General features: G+C 51.2%; 1 protein-coding gene across 1 annotated transcript; it reads left to right on the plus strand.

The window, feature by feature from the left end:
• Positions 1 to 1,741: 1,741 nt before the first annotated feature.
• On the plus strand, positions 1,742 to 15,869 carry LOC107122562 (tubulin beta chain). The gene is made up of 3 exons (XM_015425682.1): positions 1,742 to 1,850; positions 9,051 to 9,161; positions 14,181 to 15,869. Exons 2-3 carry the CDS (start codon positions 9,101 to 9,103, stop codon positions 15,236 to 15,238), a joined length of 1,119 nt encoding a protein of 372 aa, XP_015281168.1. The 5' UTR covers positions 1,742 to 1,850; positions 9,051 to 9,100; the 3' UTR covers positions 15,239 to 15,869.
• The last annotated feature ends 1,097 nt before the right edge of the window (positions 15,870 to 16,966 follow it).

Raw genomic sequence — 16,966 nt, forward strand, 5'->3', positions numbered from 1 at the left:
GTGAGACGGGAGGCTGGACTGGAGGGACCCTCCCTGGTCTGACCCAGCAGGGCTCTTCTGGTGCTCTTCTCAGGGGAAGGCCTCGGCCTCTCTGCCCTGTTGCTGGCCCTCCAGAGGGACTGGCTGGCCCCTGTGTGAGACGGGAGGTTGGACTAGAGGGACCCTCCCTGGTCTGACCCAGCAGGGCTCTTCTGAAGTTCTTCTCAGGGGAAGGCCTCGGTCTCTCTGCCCTGTTGCTGGCCCTCCCGAGGAACTGGCTGGCCCCTGTGTGAGACAGGATAAGAACATCAGAAGAGACCTGCTGGGCCAGACCAGTGGAACACCTCCCCTAATTCCTATACTCCGCAAGGGATCCATGCATGGAAGTGTTTTCCAAGGGTGTACGGCTGGATTAGAGACCAACAATATTTTGGGGATATGAGCTTTTGAGAGAGTCAAAGCTGTCCTTATCGGATACCGCGGGGAATTTTGTTGCTCTCTACAGTCCTGCTGGATTCAAATCCGGCTCTCCTGGTGCAGACCCAACCGAGGGTGCTGAGTTCGAGGCCCACGGTGCTGAGATCCGTTTGTTCGCTTCTGCATGAAACGGAATCTCCTCTCGGACGTGGGCCTCCAGGGGTCAGGTCGAGAGGATAAGCTGACTGAGGGAAGATGGACCAGTACCCATCTGCCTTCTCCGGTTCTGAGATAATTTGATGGCTAAGCGATCTGTGCCTTGATATGCAGTAAAAGGGGGGTGAATGCTGATACCTGGGGGGGGGGTTTGGCCAGGTATCTGGGTTCTCCGGCAGGAGGCGGGTGTAAAATGACAGGCGGGAGGCCGTTAATTGTTCTCTCGGCTGCCATCTGGAGCTCTGGAGAAATGCATCCGCCTCACGTTGCGTCTCTTACTCTCCCCCCCCCCCAAGCAAATGTATGGGATTCGTAGGCTCACAGCAATACCTGGAGTGGGAAGTCTCAAGTGGCTCTCCTGTGTGAGTAATGCAAGCGCTTAAGTGGGAAACCTTCACCGCCCAAGGACCTGTTGATGGCTGCAGGCATAGATGGCTTTGAGATTAGACACCATCGTGGAGGGTTAGGTCTCGCAGTGGGTCCAAGCCATGGTGGTGAAAGAGGGACCTCCACATTCACAGGCAATCAGCCTCCGAACCCCAGAGCCAGGAGGCAACATCAGGAGAAGGCTTCGGCCTCTGTGCCCTGCTATTGGACCTCCAGAGGAACTGGTTGACCACTCGATGCTGGACTGGATCTGGTCTGGTCTGGATCTCCCTGGTCTGACCCAGCAGGGCTCTTCTGATGTTCCTATCGGGAAGGCCTCAGCCTCTCTGCCCTGTTGCTGGACCTCCGGAGGGACTGGCTGGCCGCAGTGTGGAATGGGATGCTGGACTAGATGGACCCTCACTGGTCTGACCCAGCAGGGCTCTTCTGATGTTCCTATCGGGAAGGCCTCAGCCTCTCTGCCCTGTTGCTGGACCTCCGGAGGGACTGGCTGGCCGCAGTGTGGAATGGGATGCTGGACTAGATGGACCCTCACTGGTCTGACCCAGCAGGGCTCGTCTGATGTCCTTATCCATGTAGGAGTATTTCTTGATAAACTGCGATGTGGACCAACCCCTGACTGTTGTCCTGTGGGTGCCAGTGCTAATCTGCTTTCTTCCCCAGTTCCTGAGAGGCAAAGATAGGTCTTTTAGAGGGGATTTGGTCACCTATCTATCCCTCATGATTTACCCTTTCCCCACAGTTCTGGGAAGTCATCAGCGATGAGCACGGTATAGACCCCACCGGCACCTACCATGGAGACAGCGATCTTCAGTTGGAGAGGATCAACGTCTACTACAATGAGGCCTCAGGTGAGTGCCGAATAGCAGTGCCGAGTACACTGGAAGCCAAAGTCCTCCATGGAATCTCACAGGGTCCTTGCTGAACAAATCTAACTGCAGTCATGTATTCTTTTCCCACACACCCCACATCCTTCCTTTGCTTCTCTGCCCGTACTTATGCGACGTCTGTTGGGGCCCCTGCCTTATGGAATGGCTTGTCCAGGGAAGTCAGGAAGTGTCCCACTAATCTTGTCTCGTCACAGACTGTGCGAAACAGAATTATTCAAGAGGGCTTTTTTACACAGCTAAATAGATCTTCACCCAAAGAGGAACTAGAACATGGAATTCAACTGCCACAGGAAGTGGTGGCGGCTACAAGCACAAACAGCTTCAAGAGGGGATTGGGTAAACATACGGAGCAGAGGTCCGTCAGTGGCTGTTAGCCACAAGGGATAGAGGGAACACTCTGTCTGGGGCAAGTGATGCTCTGGGTTCTTGGTGCTTGGGGGGGGAGCAACAGTGGGAGGGCTTCTGGAGTTCTGGCCCCGCTGGTGGACCTTCTAATGGCCCCTGGGTTTCAGCCACAGTGTGACACAGAGTGTTGGACTTGGACGGGCCATTGGCCTGATCCACCATGGCTTCTCTTTAGTTCTTATGTCTGTACTGTAACAAAATGGTTCAGAAAGTTGCCTTGATAAAGGGACAAAGTGCAGAAAAGGGAAACTCGAATGAGGAAAGGTTAAGGCGCTTAGGGCTCTTTAGCTTGGAGAAATGACGACTGAGGGGTGACATGATCGAGGTTTATAAGATTATGCATGGGAAAGAGCAGGTAGAGAAAGAGGTACTTTTCTCCCTTTCTCACAATACAAGAACTCGTGGGCACTCCATGAAACTGCTGAGCGGTCGGGTTAGAACGGATAAAAGGAAGTCCTTCTTCACCCAAAGAGTGATTAACACATGGAATTCACTGCCACAGGAAGTGGTGGCGGCTACAAGCATGGACGGCTTCAAAAGGGAATTAGATAAGCATATGGAGCAGAGGTCCATCAGTGGCTATTAGCCACAAGGTATAGATAGGGACTCTGGGGCAAGTGATGCTCTGTCATCTTGGTGCTTGGGGGGGTCAACAGTGGGAGGGCTTCTAATGTCCTGGCCCCACTGGTGGACCTCCTGATGGCACTGGTATTTCTGGCCACTGTGTGACACAGAGTGTTGGACGGGATAGGCCATTGGCCTGATCCAACATTGGCTTCTCTTATGTTCTTATGACACAGACCATGGCCTACACTACTGTATTGCTGCCTATTGCTGTAAGCAGGGCTCTTTTTTGTAGAAGAAGCCCAGCAGGAACTCATTAGCATAGTAGGCCATACCCAGCAGCAGGAACTCATTAGCATATTAGGCCACACCCCCATGCCTTCCCTTGTCTTGAAGGGAAGCCAGTTTAAGTCCAGACCATTCCTTCCTCTAAGCTGTGGAGTCCTGTGAGCAAAAATCCTACTTTGTGAGCTGCTGGCATGAAAGCTGTGAGCGAGCGATTTGGCTACGGCGTAAATCAGTTTGCTTCCTTCCTGAGTGAAGGCAGAAATGTGTGAGCCAGAGGCTTAAAAAAACCTGAGCTAGCTCACACTGACTCGGCTTAGAGGGAACACTGCTCCAGACTAGGTAGTTTCTGCAGCACTTAATGTGTCCTGTTTAGATGCTCACGCTTTGCTTTCTGCTCTGTTTGAGATTTCTGCTTGCTTTCGTCTGCAGTCCGAGCCCTCTGGCACTCTTTATTGGATGTCCCATCCCCTGCTGAAGGTACTTGGGACACGCTACGTAGTGCGCCTTGGGTCTCAGCGAGAGAGGCAGACGATAAATACCATAGATAAGTCCATGTTGCTGACTCTTGTCTGGAGCAGGCTCACGGGTGGCCAAGGCTGGAGCGAGGCCTTCCGTTCTCTCCGGCAGCACAAGCAACAGCGGTCAAATGGAGCCGGGGAGACGTCCAGACAAACACACCTTTGATGCTGTGCCCTGCTTGGGTTGCCATAGTCACACTATGTGTGACAGCATCGAGCGCGTGAACAGGCTGAAGCTCTGGGTTGTTATGAACGAACAAATCACAACACGTCACAGCTCTGTGCTGAAGAAAGCCTCTGCATATTGCCTCTGCCTGGTCTCCTTTAGCCGGCATGGTCAGGCTGCAGCCACGGCTTTACTCTCTACTGGGCCATGTTGCTCCTTCAGAACATAAGAGAAGCCAGTGTTGGATCAGGCCAATAGACCATCTAGTCCAACACTCTGTGTCACACAGTGGCCAGAAATACCCGGTGCCATCAGGAGGTCCAGCCGTGGGGCCAGGACACTAGGAGCCCTCCCACTGTTGCCCCCACCCCCAGGCACAAAGAATACAGTGCATCACCTGCCCCAGCCTGTGAGTTCCTATCTATACCTTGTGGCTAAGAGCCCCTGAGAGACTTCTGCTCCATATGCTTATCTAATTCCCTCTTATAAGAAGGTGAGAGAAGCCAGTGTTGGATCAGGCCAGTGGCCCATCCAGTCCAACACTCTGTGTCACACAGTGGCCAAAAATACCAGGTGCTCTCAGGAGGTCCAGCAGTGGGACCAGGACACCAGAAGCCCTCCCACTGTTGCCCCCCCCCCCCGGCAACAAGAATACAGAGCATCCGTTGTCCCAGACGGAGCGTTCCTATTCTATACCTCATGACTAAGAGCCACTGATGGACCTCTGCTCCATATGCTTATCTAATTCCCTTTTGAAGCCGTCCATGCTTGTAGCCGCCACCACCTCCTGTGGCAGTGAATTCCAAGTGTTAATCACTCTTTGGGTGAAGAAGAACTTCCTTTTATCTGTTCTAACCTGACTGCTCAGCAATTTCATGGAGTGCCCACAAGGAGTTCTTGTATTGTGAGAAAGGGAGAAAAGTACCTCTTTCTCTACGTGCTCTATCCCATGCATACTCTTATAAACTTCGATCATGTCACCGTTGTTTCTCCAAGCTAAAGAGCCCCAAGCGCCTGAACCTTTCCTCATAGGGAAAGTTCTCCAACCCTTTTATCATTCTAGTAGCCCTTTTCTGCACTTTTCCAAATGCTATAATATCCTTTCTGAGGTGTGGTGACCAGAACTGTACACAGTACTCCAAATGAGGTCGCACCACTGATTTATACAGGGGCATTATGATACTGGCTGATTTGTTTTCAGTTCCCTTCCTAACTGGTTGCCAACGTTGGCCTTTTTTATTGCAGTCACACACACTCTCAACATTTTCAGTGAGTTATCTACTACGACTCCCAAGATCTCTCGGTCAGTCTCTGCGAGTTCGGACCCCGTCAATGTGTATTTATAGTTAGGATTTTTGGCCCCAATGTCCATCACTTTGCACTTGGCCACATTGAACCCCATTTCCCACACTGACGCCTACTCACCCATCCTCAACAGATCCCTTTGGAGTGCCTTGAGTCACATTATGCCAGTCACTTTCGGCCTGTCCTACCTCATAAGGATGTTGGGGACAATGCTCCCTCTAAGCTGTGGAGTCTTGTGAGCAAAAATTCTACTTTGTGAACGACTGGCATTAAAGTTGTGAGCCAGCGATGTGGCTGCTGCATAAATTAGTTTGCTCTGGAGCCATCCTTCCTGAGCAAAGGCAAAAATGTGTGAGCCGGAGGCTAAAAAACCGTGGGCTAGCACACACTAACTCAGCTTAGAGGGAACCCTGGTTGGGGGGTGCCTGGTGTTCTGTCCTCAGCTCCAGCAAAGGGGATGACGGCTTCGTGGTCCCGGATTCCTTGATCTGTCTGTTACTTCATTTGTACCCTGCCTTTCTCGCCAGCGGTGACCCAGAGTGACTTACCCTGTTCGCCTCTCCTCCATTTTATCTGCACAACAGTCCTGCGAGGTAGGACAGGCTGAAAGTGACTGGCTTAAGGTCACCCAATGAGGTTCCATGGCACAGCAAGGATTCAGACCTAGTCTGATACTCTAAACCATTACACCACACTGGCTGTCTTCCATTCCCATGGGGCAGTGGTGCTCTGTCTTCTTGGTGCTGGGGGGGGGGCAACAGTGGGAGGGCTTCTTGTGTCCTGGCCCTGCTGCTGGACCTCCTGGTGGCACCTGGGTTTTGGCCACTGTGTGACACAGAGTGTTGGACTGGATGGGCCATTGGCCTGATCCAACAGGGCTTCTCTTAGGTTCTGATGATCTGATGTCTCTGGTTTATCGACAACCTTTCCTTGGATAAACAGTGTAAAATGTAATAGGAAGGCTATGGATTAGGGTGAAAGTTGCAATTTTAGAAAGGAAACGGGGCTACATCCAATGTTCCCTTTAAGCTTTGGAGACTTGTAAGCAAAAATTCTACTTTGCGAGCTACTGGCATTAAAGTAGTGAGCGAGCGATTTGGCTGCTGCATCAATTAGTTTGCTCTGGAGCCATCCTTCCTGAGCTTAGACGAAAATGTGTGAGCCAGAGGCTAAAAAACTGTGAGCCAGCTCAAACAAACTCAGCTTAGAGGGAATACTGGCTACATCGTAACAGAGTGGTCCAGTAAAGTGCACTGTTTCTCTACCCATGTGATACACTGTTTAAAATGTACTGTTTGGGTACTTAACACTTCCTTCTTATGGCAACGCTGTTTCAAAATTCTGGGATTCCTAGTCCTGTTACACTGGATATGAAATGTATCGTCCTGTGGACTGATTTATGTTGTGCCGTTCACACTGCATCTCTGGAGAAAGACGGGCGATGAATAAAAATTGAACATGGGCCGCACTGAGTCAGTAGCCCTCTCGACCGGTCTAGCAAGCTGCAACTGACGTGTATAAGGAATCAGCGTTCCCTCTAAGCTGAGTTAGTGTGAGCTAGCTTGGAATTTTTTAGCCTCCGGCTCACCCATTTCTGACTTAGCACAGGAAGGAGGGCTCCAGAGCAAACTAATTTATCCTGCAGCCAAATCGCTCGCTCACAGCTTTAATGCCAGTAGCTCACAAAGCAGAATTTCTGCTCGCAAGACTCCGCAGCTTAGAGGGAGGATTGATAAGGATAACTGGTTTCCCTTTTGCTCACCACCAGTGCGTTTGACAGGATTCTATGGGGAGAACTCTGAATGCTGGACAGGTCCCACCAGTGCGCCCTCTAAGCTGTGAGCACGCGATTTGGCTACTGCATAAATTATTAGTTTGCTCTGGAGCCATCGTTCCTAAGCTAAGGCAAAAATGGGCGAGCCAGAGGCTAAAAAACTGCGAGCTAGCTCACACCAACTCAGCTTAGAAGGAACACTGAATCCCCCCTGCAGCGCTAATGTCCCACTGCTGCAGGACACTTACCAAAAGGTCCCTAATCTTTTCCCCCAAGCAGTTGTTGAGAATGAGGGCAAGTCGAAGGCGGGGTCTATGGTGCAACGATGGCGGACGCCTTTCCCGAGGCTCAGGGAGGGTGCTCTGCACAGGAGGGGAGGGGTGCCGCTGGATCGGCGCCTCCACGGGGGGTCAGGGAGGCCCCTCAGGCCATAGGGCTTTTGAGGGTGAGCCTCTTTTCCTGCTATCTGCAGGGGAATTGAGGCTGACCCTCCGCCCTGACGGTCCTCCCCGCTGTCTGCGTCCTCTTAGCGAGGCACAAGATGTGCCGACCCAGCCAAGCGCAGGAGATCTGGCGAAGGAGCGATTACGAGCGTGGTTAAGAAACAATTAACTGTGAGTTAAAATTAGCCAACCGTAAACAGAAGCGTAAATCCCCCCCCCTCCGAAACCTTTTGAGCTATTGGAATCCTGCTGAGAGGGACACCTCTCGGATGCATTTGCATAAGCCGAGGAGAGAGAGGGAGAGGGAGAGCTGTAAACAGACACTTTGAAGTGAAAATCCCCCCCCCCAAAAAAAAGCCTCTTGAGTGACTGGAATCGTGCTGAGAGAGGGAGACCTCTCTGATGCATTTAGATAAGCAGAGGAAAAAGGGAGAGAAAGAGACTATTGTAAATGGATATTTGGAAGCGAAAAGCTGTGGGAGATATCCATGAGTATTTAAGCAACTAAACAGCGTGTAAGCGATTTTCAGAGCCGGGGAGAAAACGATTTTATATTGGAATTAAAGTGTAAAAATGGCAGACACTCCAAAAAAGTCAGCGAAAACAACTCCGAGAAGAAGGGAAGTGAAAGTTATAGAACTCATAGCAGAAGCCACGAAGCCGATTCTTGAGCAACTTGTTGGTATTAACCATCAGCTTGCCAAGATAAATCAACAACTCGTGTCTCGGCAGCTGCATTTGGCAACAATAGCAGAAAAGATGGAACAGAGGGCTGTCAAAGCAAAAGAGATGGACACTAAAACTAACAGCAATCTCAAAGAGACAAGGAGGGAAAGTAAGAGAGAAACAGAAAAGATTTGCAAGGACTTAACTCCTTCCCGGCAGTTGTTTTTAGAAAGTGTCGTCTTAAATTCGGTTGATAGAAAAGAGCTTGAACCTGACCTCAAGATCAAGAAGCCTGTGAGATACCACTGGGCCCCGAGGATGAGACCAAGAAGGAAGAGGCTTAAGATTGGTGGTGTTATCCCTTTGGAGACGGAGGAGGGTTGCAGAATTTCGAGTGAACGTCTAAGAAGCCATCAAGACTTTAGAGAGAATTAGCATAGATGTAAAGGCGGAAGGACTCTGAAAATTGCCCTTGCAAAGAGAGCTGGAGGAGATGCTTTGGAAATCTTCTCATAACAAGTAATAAACTAACACATAAGCTTAGAAAGACAGGATCTCACAAAGTATATTGTTTATTAACAGGGGTTTTTTTTCCATTACTAACTGCAGTCTAACAGGGTAATGATCTCCTACTCTTGGGTTTTTAGTTTAGTGTGGGTTACTTTTCTTTCTCCTTAGTTGTAGTTCCCCTTCCCCTTTTTTTTCTTTGTAGTTTATGCAGTATTATAAAAAATAACAAAATCCCCTCCGGGGGTCTTTAAAAAGAGAGAGAGAATGAGAGCAAGTCGCCCATTACAGAAACAGCTCGACTCTTCTCTTGGCGAAGAAATGCTTGCAAGCACATGAGGCAGTTTCGCACCTGGCCTGGTCTTGGCTCTGAGCTCTTCTGAGGCAGACCTACACGCGAGATTGAACCCGGTCCCTCTGGCGAGCGGGCAGAAAATCCAGTGCTAAAATAATGGGGAGGGGGGCTGTTGTCGCAGGTGATTTCTTGCCCCATTTTCAAGGTCTTTTTCCTCCCTCTCTCCTCAGGTGGTAAATATGTCCCCCGGGCTGTCTTGGTTGACCTGGAACCCGGCACCATGGACTCCGTCAGGTCTGGACCCTTTGGGCAAATCTTCAGGCCTGACAACTTCGTCTTTGGTAAGGAGCCACCTGGGGAAGGATGTTGGCAGACCTCCTCGAGTTCGGCGTCTGTCAGATGTAATGAGTTCCCTGTGAAATGGAGAGAGAATATTGTTAGTGACCAATTTGGGGGGGAGGTGGCTAGCTATACAGGCAATCATTGAGGTGTTTTTCCGCCCCAAGGGCTCAAGGTAAGTTACTGAATTTGGTACAACACACAGGGCATAGTTTTAAAGCCAGGATCAATGCCATAGGTCTCTCGCCCTGGCATCTGCCAAGTGCTTTTAGAACGTGGACAGGGCCGGGTGGCGCTTCTTCCCAGCAAGGCCTCTAATTGGCCATTGGAGATTTGATTGGCTGTGTCGGTTTTTTTAAAAACGTTGCTTTGGCAGCAGCTGCCACCACAGCACGAGGATCTTCGCTGTGTGACTGAGGGGGAGCTGTGGCGGCCATTTTGTGGCTCATTCCGCCTCCTGGAGCAGCCATTCTGTGGCTGTGTCCACCACACTGGGTCGGAATTCCAGCGGTGCCCTCCGTCAGAAACGTGGTTAAATCAGTTCTCAACAACAGCCAGTCTGAAGAAAACTAACTTTATTGAGATTGTTGATAAGATACCATTCTGGACACCCCCTTTTGTTAGAACTAAAGGTTTGCCCGCGAAGGTTACAGATATAGTGGTTTCCAACAGCAGCAATACAAACTAACAGTTGCCTATCCCCCCCCCCGACACATAGTCTCTATGTAACAAGGAAACAGAATAACAAACAAGTAAGACGCTGGGACATTAGGAGCTGCGGTGGCTCAAGTGGTTAAGACGCTGAACTGCAGGCTGTGGAAGGTCGGTATTTCAGCAGTTCGAGATCCGAGTGCCGCGGAATGGACTGAGCTCCCGTCTCTAGTTCCAGCTCCTGCCAACCTAGCAGTTCGAAAGCAAGAAACTGCAAGTAGATAAATAGGGTTAGGTGGGAAGGTAACGGCGTTCCGTGCGCCTCAGCGTCTAGTCATGCCGGCCACATGACCACGGAAACGTCTTCGGACAGGGCTGGCTCTTCGGCTTGGAAACGGAGATGAGCGCCACACCCCTAGAGTCGGATTCGACTGGCTTTCGAGCAAGGGAACCTTTACCTTTTTAAGACGCTGGGACATTTGGCTCCACTATGGTGTCAAGCTCCGGATACATCAAAGAGAGGGGTGCCCCTCTTCTCCATGGCAGGCAAGCTGTAAAATGCACAGAGAGCCTGATACCCCCAGGCTCAAAAAGACTGGGGATCCCTGGTCTATGCGGTGTAGGGATGGGCACAAACCTAAAAAACCCAGTTCAGTTTGGGATTCAGGTCGGCCCCTGAACCGAGCCAAAAGGCCCCTCACCCAAACAGAGCTAGTCCAGCGAGTTTGCTTCCCTTTCTTCTGGTCACGGCCGGGAGAAGGGGGGGGGGATCGCCCAGAAAGGGTTAAGTGGCTGGCAACCATTTAACTCATCCATTTCTTTCCCCCCTGCTTTAAAAGTGGGGGGGGGGAGCAAAACCAACCAGTGAAATGGCTCGCGGCCATTTCAGCCTAACAGTGGGGAGGGTCCGCATGTCAGCTGTTAGATTTAAATTACCCTGAACAGCCCAACTGGACAAAAGTCCAGCAGATGTTTGAGGAAGGCGCCTTCCCCGAACCTCGGTTTGAGGACTCCAAACCAGCCCAAGCCCATGCCGAATGTTGGCTCGTGAGCCAGTTCGTGCCCATCCCTAATGCTGTGTTCTGTTGAGGCATGGAGGTTTCTGTTGGAATGAACAGGCTTCATTTCATCCTCGGTGGTTTCAGGAAGCGGTGTGTTGTTGACATGCTTAAAGAAGCGTAGCTGTGTCTTCCAGAGTGCCCTCTTCACCTTCTATCCTCCCCCGCCTAGCCTAGGAAGCCCACTGTCACTGCAAATGCACTTCTAACAAATGCCAAGCATTCAGTGCGTGCACGCAGGCACAGCTTCCATTATCTGCTGTGCCCTGAGCTTTAAAAGCTGCAAGTACCCAAATGCAACACAGCTCGTAAATACAACCACCCTCTCCTCCCACTTGAGAGGTGTCCCTGGGGGAGGGAGCCGGCTCCACGGCTTTTCAGCGATCTGTGTGCGCTGGTTCAGGTTTTACAAGCGCCAGGTGCTGACTGGGGTGGAGGAGGATCTGGACGTTTTTGTGTTCTGCGGAGGTGGGGTATAATCTAGCTAGGCGGGGCCAGAGACAGTTTTCCGAGTGTGCCTTAAGCTCTGCCTCTGAAGTTGGGGCCATTCCCTTGAGCTAAAGGAGTAGCGGTGACATTCCGTAATGGAGGAAACCAGCTTTAAGCAGGTTTTGACGATTGTGGTTGCAGACACAGTCAAAATGGGGGGAAAGTTTCTTTAAAAACTGCATTCCGGTAATAAAAGGAAATTCTTTTTAAAAATCCATTTGAACGTGAATATCTTTAAATGAGAGCTTTCTATTGCATGGATTGCTTAGAACAGGGGTTCCCAACCTATTTGAGACTGTGGGCACCTTTGGCATTGACACAGCATGGTGGGCGCTGCCACAAGATGGCTGTCAGAGGAGGTGGGGCCAGTAGCAACATGACTGCCAGAGGAGGTGGAGCCAATAACAAAATGGCTGCCACAGGGGGTGGGGCCAATAACAAAATGGCTGCCAGAGGGGGTGGAGTCAATCACAAAATGGCTGCCAGAGGGGGTGGAGGCAATAACAAAATGGCCGCCACGGGGTGGCGCCAATAACAAAATGGCTGCCAGAGGGGGGTGGGGCCAATAACAAAATGGCTGCCAGAGGAGGTAGAGCCAATAACAAAATGGTGGCCACAGGAGGTGGAGCCAATAACAAAATGGCTGCCACAGATTACCTTCAGTCACACAATGAAGATCCTTGTGTTGTGGGGGCAGCTGCTGCTGAAGCAAAAAAAATTAAAAGTCTGAACTGCCAATCAGAAGCCTTGCTGAGCAACAGCTCCACTTGGCCCCGCCCACTTTCAAAAACAGTGCGTGACAGGAGAGGTGTTGGAGCCCCTACGTAGCCCATGGGCCCCATGTTGGGGGCCCCCGGTTTAGAACGTTAAGCGTATTTGGCTACTTGGTTGCACACACGTGTGATCCTGAAGTTGCATAGAACTTTTGACCTTCCCGAGAATAGAAGCAGTGCAGCTGGTGGAAGGCCGACCAGTCGCTCAGCAGGATTTGTGAAAGATCTGTGAAAGTTCTCCCTAAAAGCGTTGGAGCCTCTTCTAGGTGCTACCTCCAGTCCCCCCCCCCCAAAAAATATCATAAATCTGTCATTCTGCTGATTTGGGTGGCAGGCAGCCAGACTTGCACACAGGATGCTACCAAACCCGACTTCTAGAAGACGTTGTCAGTGTTCCTGTTGGGTAGCAGGGAAGACACTAAACAGGAATTTTCTTGCCACAGCAATAAAGGGAAGATCATTTCTGGCCCCGCCAGGGGACCTCCTGATGGCCCCTGGGATTTGGCCACTGGGTGACACAGAGGGTTGGACTGGATGAGCCACTGGCCTGATCCAACACTGGCTTCTCTTACGTTCTCACCTAGTTGAATCTGGGAGTTTGTAGCATTGTGGTCAGGCATGCTCCATGAATGCTGACTCTTCCAAGTTACCCTTAACGCTTACCTTCAAAGCCCTGTATCGCCCCGGGGCCCGCATATCTGCGAGACTGCCTCTCCCCCATGAGCCCCAAAGGGCTTTATGATCTGCTAATCAGCATCTTCTGGTGGTCCCCCAGCCCCGGGGATGTCCATCTTGCCTCGACCAGGGCCAGGCCTAGAGATGGAAAATTTCCGGAAATTTTGAAGCTCGGAAAAAACCCCGGTTTTTTTCGGGGGGAAACGGGAATTTTTGGAAAAATTGAAAAATGCCACATTAGCATTTATTTTGTCTTTTCCAGGTTGAAAGTCATTCTGTTACTTTAGGAACATAAAATATGACTATGGACACTTTTACTTGGCATGAAATTATCACAACTAGTATATTAAAAATATAGTGTTTCCAAACAATTATTTCAAACAGAATACCCACCCACGTGCAAAAACAAAACTGAAACTTTTTTATTTTCTTCTGACAATCGCACCTCATAAAGGAAGAAAGCATCTTGTTCTTGCATTGGAGGGTTGAGTTTGTAACCTAGGACTTGCTTGTCCTCAGTGCACAGAAATTAGATCAATCTGATACCATATATATATATATATATTAGAAATGATTTGGAAAATATTTGAACACCTTGTCTTAAAATATTTTATTCATCATGTTAAAATAAAACATTCCATAATCAATTTTTTTTTTCTTTTTTCAATTTTTCGGGGGGGGGGGGAAGTCTTCAGAAAAAAAACGGGGGAAATGGTTTTTTCCCGATTTTTTTCTGGGCCTTCACATCTGTAGCCAGGCCCCTACCTGGGGGAATGAGCTCCCATATGAGAACAGGGCCCTGTGGGACCTTTGACAGTTCTGCAGGGCATGCAAGACGGAGCTCTTCCGCCCGGCTTTTAGTACAGGCGGTGGGCGTCTTCCCTCTATCAGGCCTCTCCTTCAGCAGATCAGATCTTGTTTTACCATCTGGGAACCCCGATCTGAAGTAGACCACATCTGTTGAGGCTTTGATTAGAAACATAGGGATATTATGGTATTTTATCCGGTGTATTTTAGTTGTTTTTGTCTGTCTATTGTATTTGATGGGGCCCACCCTGAACCTGCTATGCGGGGAGGGCAGGATACGCATCTAATAAGTAAATAATCTCCTCCATACAGGCCTTCATTTGCACATCTGGACTTCAGGTCTGAGTGCGTCTTAATTTTGTCAGCTGGGAAGAATTTTTGGTCAAATTTGGCACCTCTGGGAGACCGACAGAATTCATTTTCCATAATGGATGGCTTTGGCCCTTTACTGATCCCTAGACACAAAAGGCTGGGTTTTGACCTTGTTGTTGCTGGTAGCCACTTTATGACCCAAGTGTCTTAACCCCTTCCTCCCCCCCCCCATCCCAACTCTCTCCTTGTTGCTCAGGCCAAAGTGGTGCCGGGAACAACTGGGCCAAGGGACATTATACGGAAGGGGCCGAGCTGGTCGACTCCGTCATGGACGTGGTCAGGAAAGAAGCCGAGAGCTGCGACTGCCTCCAGGGTTTCCAGCTGACCCACTCCCTCGGCGGGGGCACCGGCTCCGGGATGGGCACCCTGCTGATCAGCAAGATCCGGGAAGAGTACCCCGACCGCATCATGAACACCTTCAGCGTGGTGCCGTCGCCGAAGGTCTCGGACACGGTGGTGGAGCCCTACAACGCCACCCTCTCCGTGCACCAGTTGGTGGAGAACACGGACGAGACGTTCTGCATCGACAACGAGGCCCTCTACGACATCTGCTTCCGCACCCTCAAGCTCACCACGCCCACCTACGGCGACCTCAACCACTTGGTCTCGGCCACCATGAGCGGCGTGACCACCTGCCTGCGCTTCCCCGGCCAGCTCAACGCCGACCTCCGCAAGCTGGCCGTCAACATGGTGCCCTTTCCCCGCCTCCACTTCTTCATGCCCGGCTTCGCCCCCCTCACCAGCCGGGGCAGCCAGCAGTACCGGGCCCTGACCGTGCCGGAGCTCACCCAGCAGATGTTCGACGCCAAGAACATGATGGCCGCCTGCGACCCCCGCCACGGCCGCTACCTGACCGTCGCGGCGATCTTCCGTGGGAGGATGTCCATGAAGGAGGTGGACGAGCAGATGCTCAACGTGCAGAACAAGAACAGCAGCTACTTTGTGGAGTGGATCCCCAACAACGTGAAGACGGCCGTGTGCGACATCCCGCCCCGGGGCCTCAAGATGGCCGCCACCTTCATCGGCAACAGCACCGCCATCCAGGAGCTCTTCAAGCGCATCTCCGAGCAGTTCACGGCCATGTTCCGCCGCAAGGCCTTCCTCCACTGGTACACGGGCGAAGGCATGGACGAGATGGAGTTCACGGAGGCCGAGAGCAACATGAACGACCTGGTCTCTGAGTACCAGCAGTACCAAGACGCCACCGCCGAGGAAGGAGAGTTTGAAGAGGAGGCCGAGGAGGAAGTCGCGTGAAGACCTCTTCTCCTTGGCACCCCCCCACGGCTCCTCTGTATCATCCCCCCCGCCCCCCGTCTTCTGAACCGATGGACCATATTCCTGCGCTGGCATAGACTTGAACGTTTCCGAGGCCCACCTTCGAGGAGACCAGAGCTTTCCCCTCCCGCCCGCCCGCCGACGCCGCGGTGTGGAAACAATCCATACGGGATTGGCAGGGGGTCTCACCTCTGTTCAGGAATGGCAGCGAGTGGCAATATGTCTAGCAAAGAGCACGACCCAGATCTCTCCTCTCTCACCGTCTCCTTCCCCTTCCGCCTACTCTCCAAAGCACCTTCTCTGCAGTGATGTCTGTCTCTTCGTGTCCTGTACGGTCATGTGAATTTTTCATTTGTGCGTTCGGTTTCTGGGAAATGAGTATGCACTAAGTCGTGATCTGCATTGTTCTGGAGGGTTTTGTTTTTTCCTCTTCTCCCATCTATGCCAGGCTTAAAAGAAAGGTTAGCGGAACTGGGCGGGGGGGGAGGGGGTGGTTTGGAAGGTTTGGGACTCTCCTGTAAGGTGGAACGTAGTCCCCTTTCGAGTGTGGTTTGCTGTCCGAACAGTTGTATGTCTCCACAATAAACTACTGAATATTGGTACAGGCTAACGCTGGTTCTGAGTGGTGTCTTGTTCCGTCTGCCCTGCCGTAAAGGCTGAGTGAAGGGAATTAGAATCCTCGCCTCTGGGTAAGGCGCTGGCTTGCTCTTACTGCCCTTTTCTCCCCGTGGGCTTCCTCGCATGCAAGGAGGGAGGTTCCCACAAAGTCCTGGATTATTGGGCTACGTGATGCGCGGGGGATATTTCTGAAGTTATTCACGCTCCAGACACCTGAACACGTGGTGCTGAATTGAATCAGACCCTTGAATTCTGGCAAAAGAGTCAGTATTGTCTATTCTGATGGCTGTAGCTTTCCAGGGTCTTACACAAAGGTCTTTCCCGTCACCATGCCTGGTCCTTTTAACTGGCGATGCCGGGGATTTGAACCTGGGACTTTTCTGCATGCTAAGCAGAGGCTCTGCCTCTGAGCCACAAGTTGTCCCTGCCCCAAACGCACATTCAGGTTCGTGTGGCTAGAATCATAGAGTTGGAAGGGACCTCCAGGGTCATCTAGTCCAACCCGCTGCACAATGCAGGGAATTCACAACTATCTCCCCGCCACCACCCCCAGAGACCCCTGTTCCATGCCCAGAAGATGACAAAAACCTCCAGGGTCCCTGGCCAAAACAGCCTGGAGAAAAAGGCCTCCTGACCCCAAAGTGGCGATCAGCATTTCCCTGGGTGTGTAAGAAAGGGCCACGAGAACTAAGCACTGAGGCAACCCTTCCTGCCCTCCCTCTCGTGATCTGCCTGAGTTCACAGGATCCGCATTGCTGGCAGATGGCTATCTAGCCTCTGTTTGAAAACCTCCAAAGAAGGAGAGCCCACCACCTCCCGTGGAAGCCTGTTCCACTGAGGAACCACTCTGTCAGGAAGTTCTTCCTCATGTTTAGCCGAAAACTCTTCTGATTTAATTTCAACCCGTTGGTTCTGGTCCGACCTTCTGGGGCAACAGAAAACAACTCAGCACCATCCTGTCAGAACCCACAGCTAACAACGAAGTACACGCATTCAGGAACGGTTATACTTTTATTGCAAAGCTATAGATGCAGTAAGACAGACACTGTTAGGAATGGCCGCAGCCACTAGAGCATAATAGGATATAGG

The sequence above is a fragment of the Gekko japonicus genome, unplaced genomic scaffold (assembly GCF_001447785.1).
Source record: "Gekko japonicus isolate JY-2015 unplaced genomic scaffold, Gekko_japonicus_V1.1 scaffold5980, whole genome shotgun sequence".
NCBI classification, from domain to species: Eukaryota; Metazoa; Chordata; class Lepidosauria; order Squamata; family Gekkonidae; genus Gekko; species Gekko japonicus.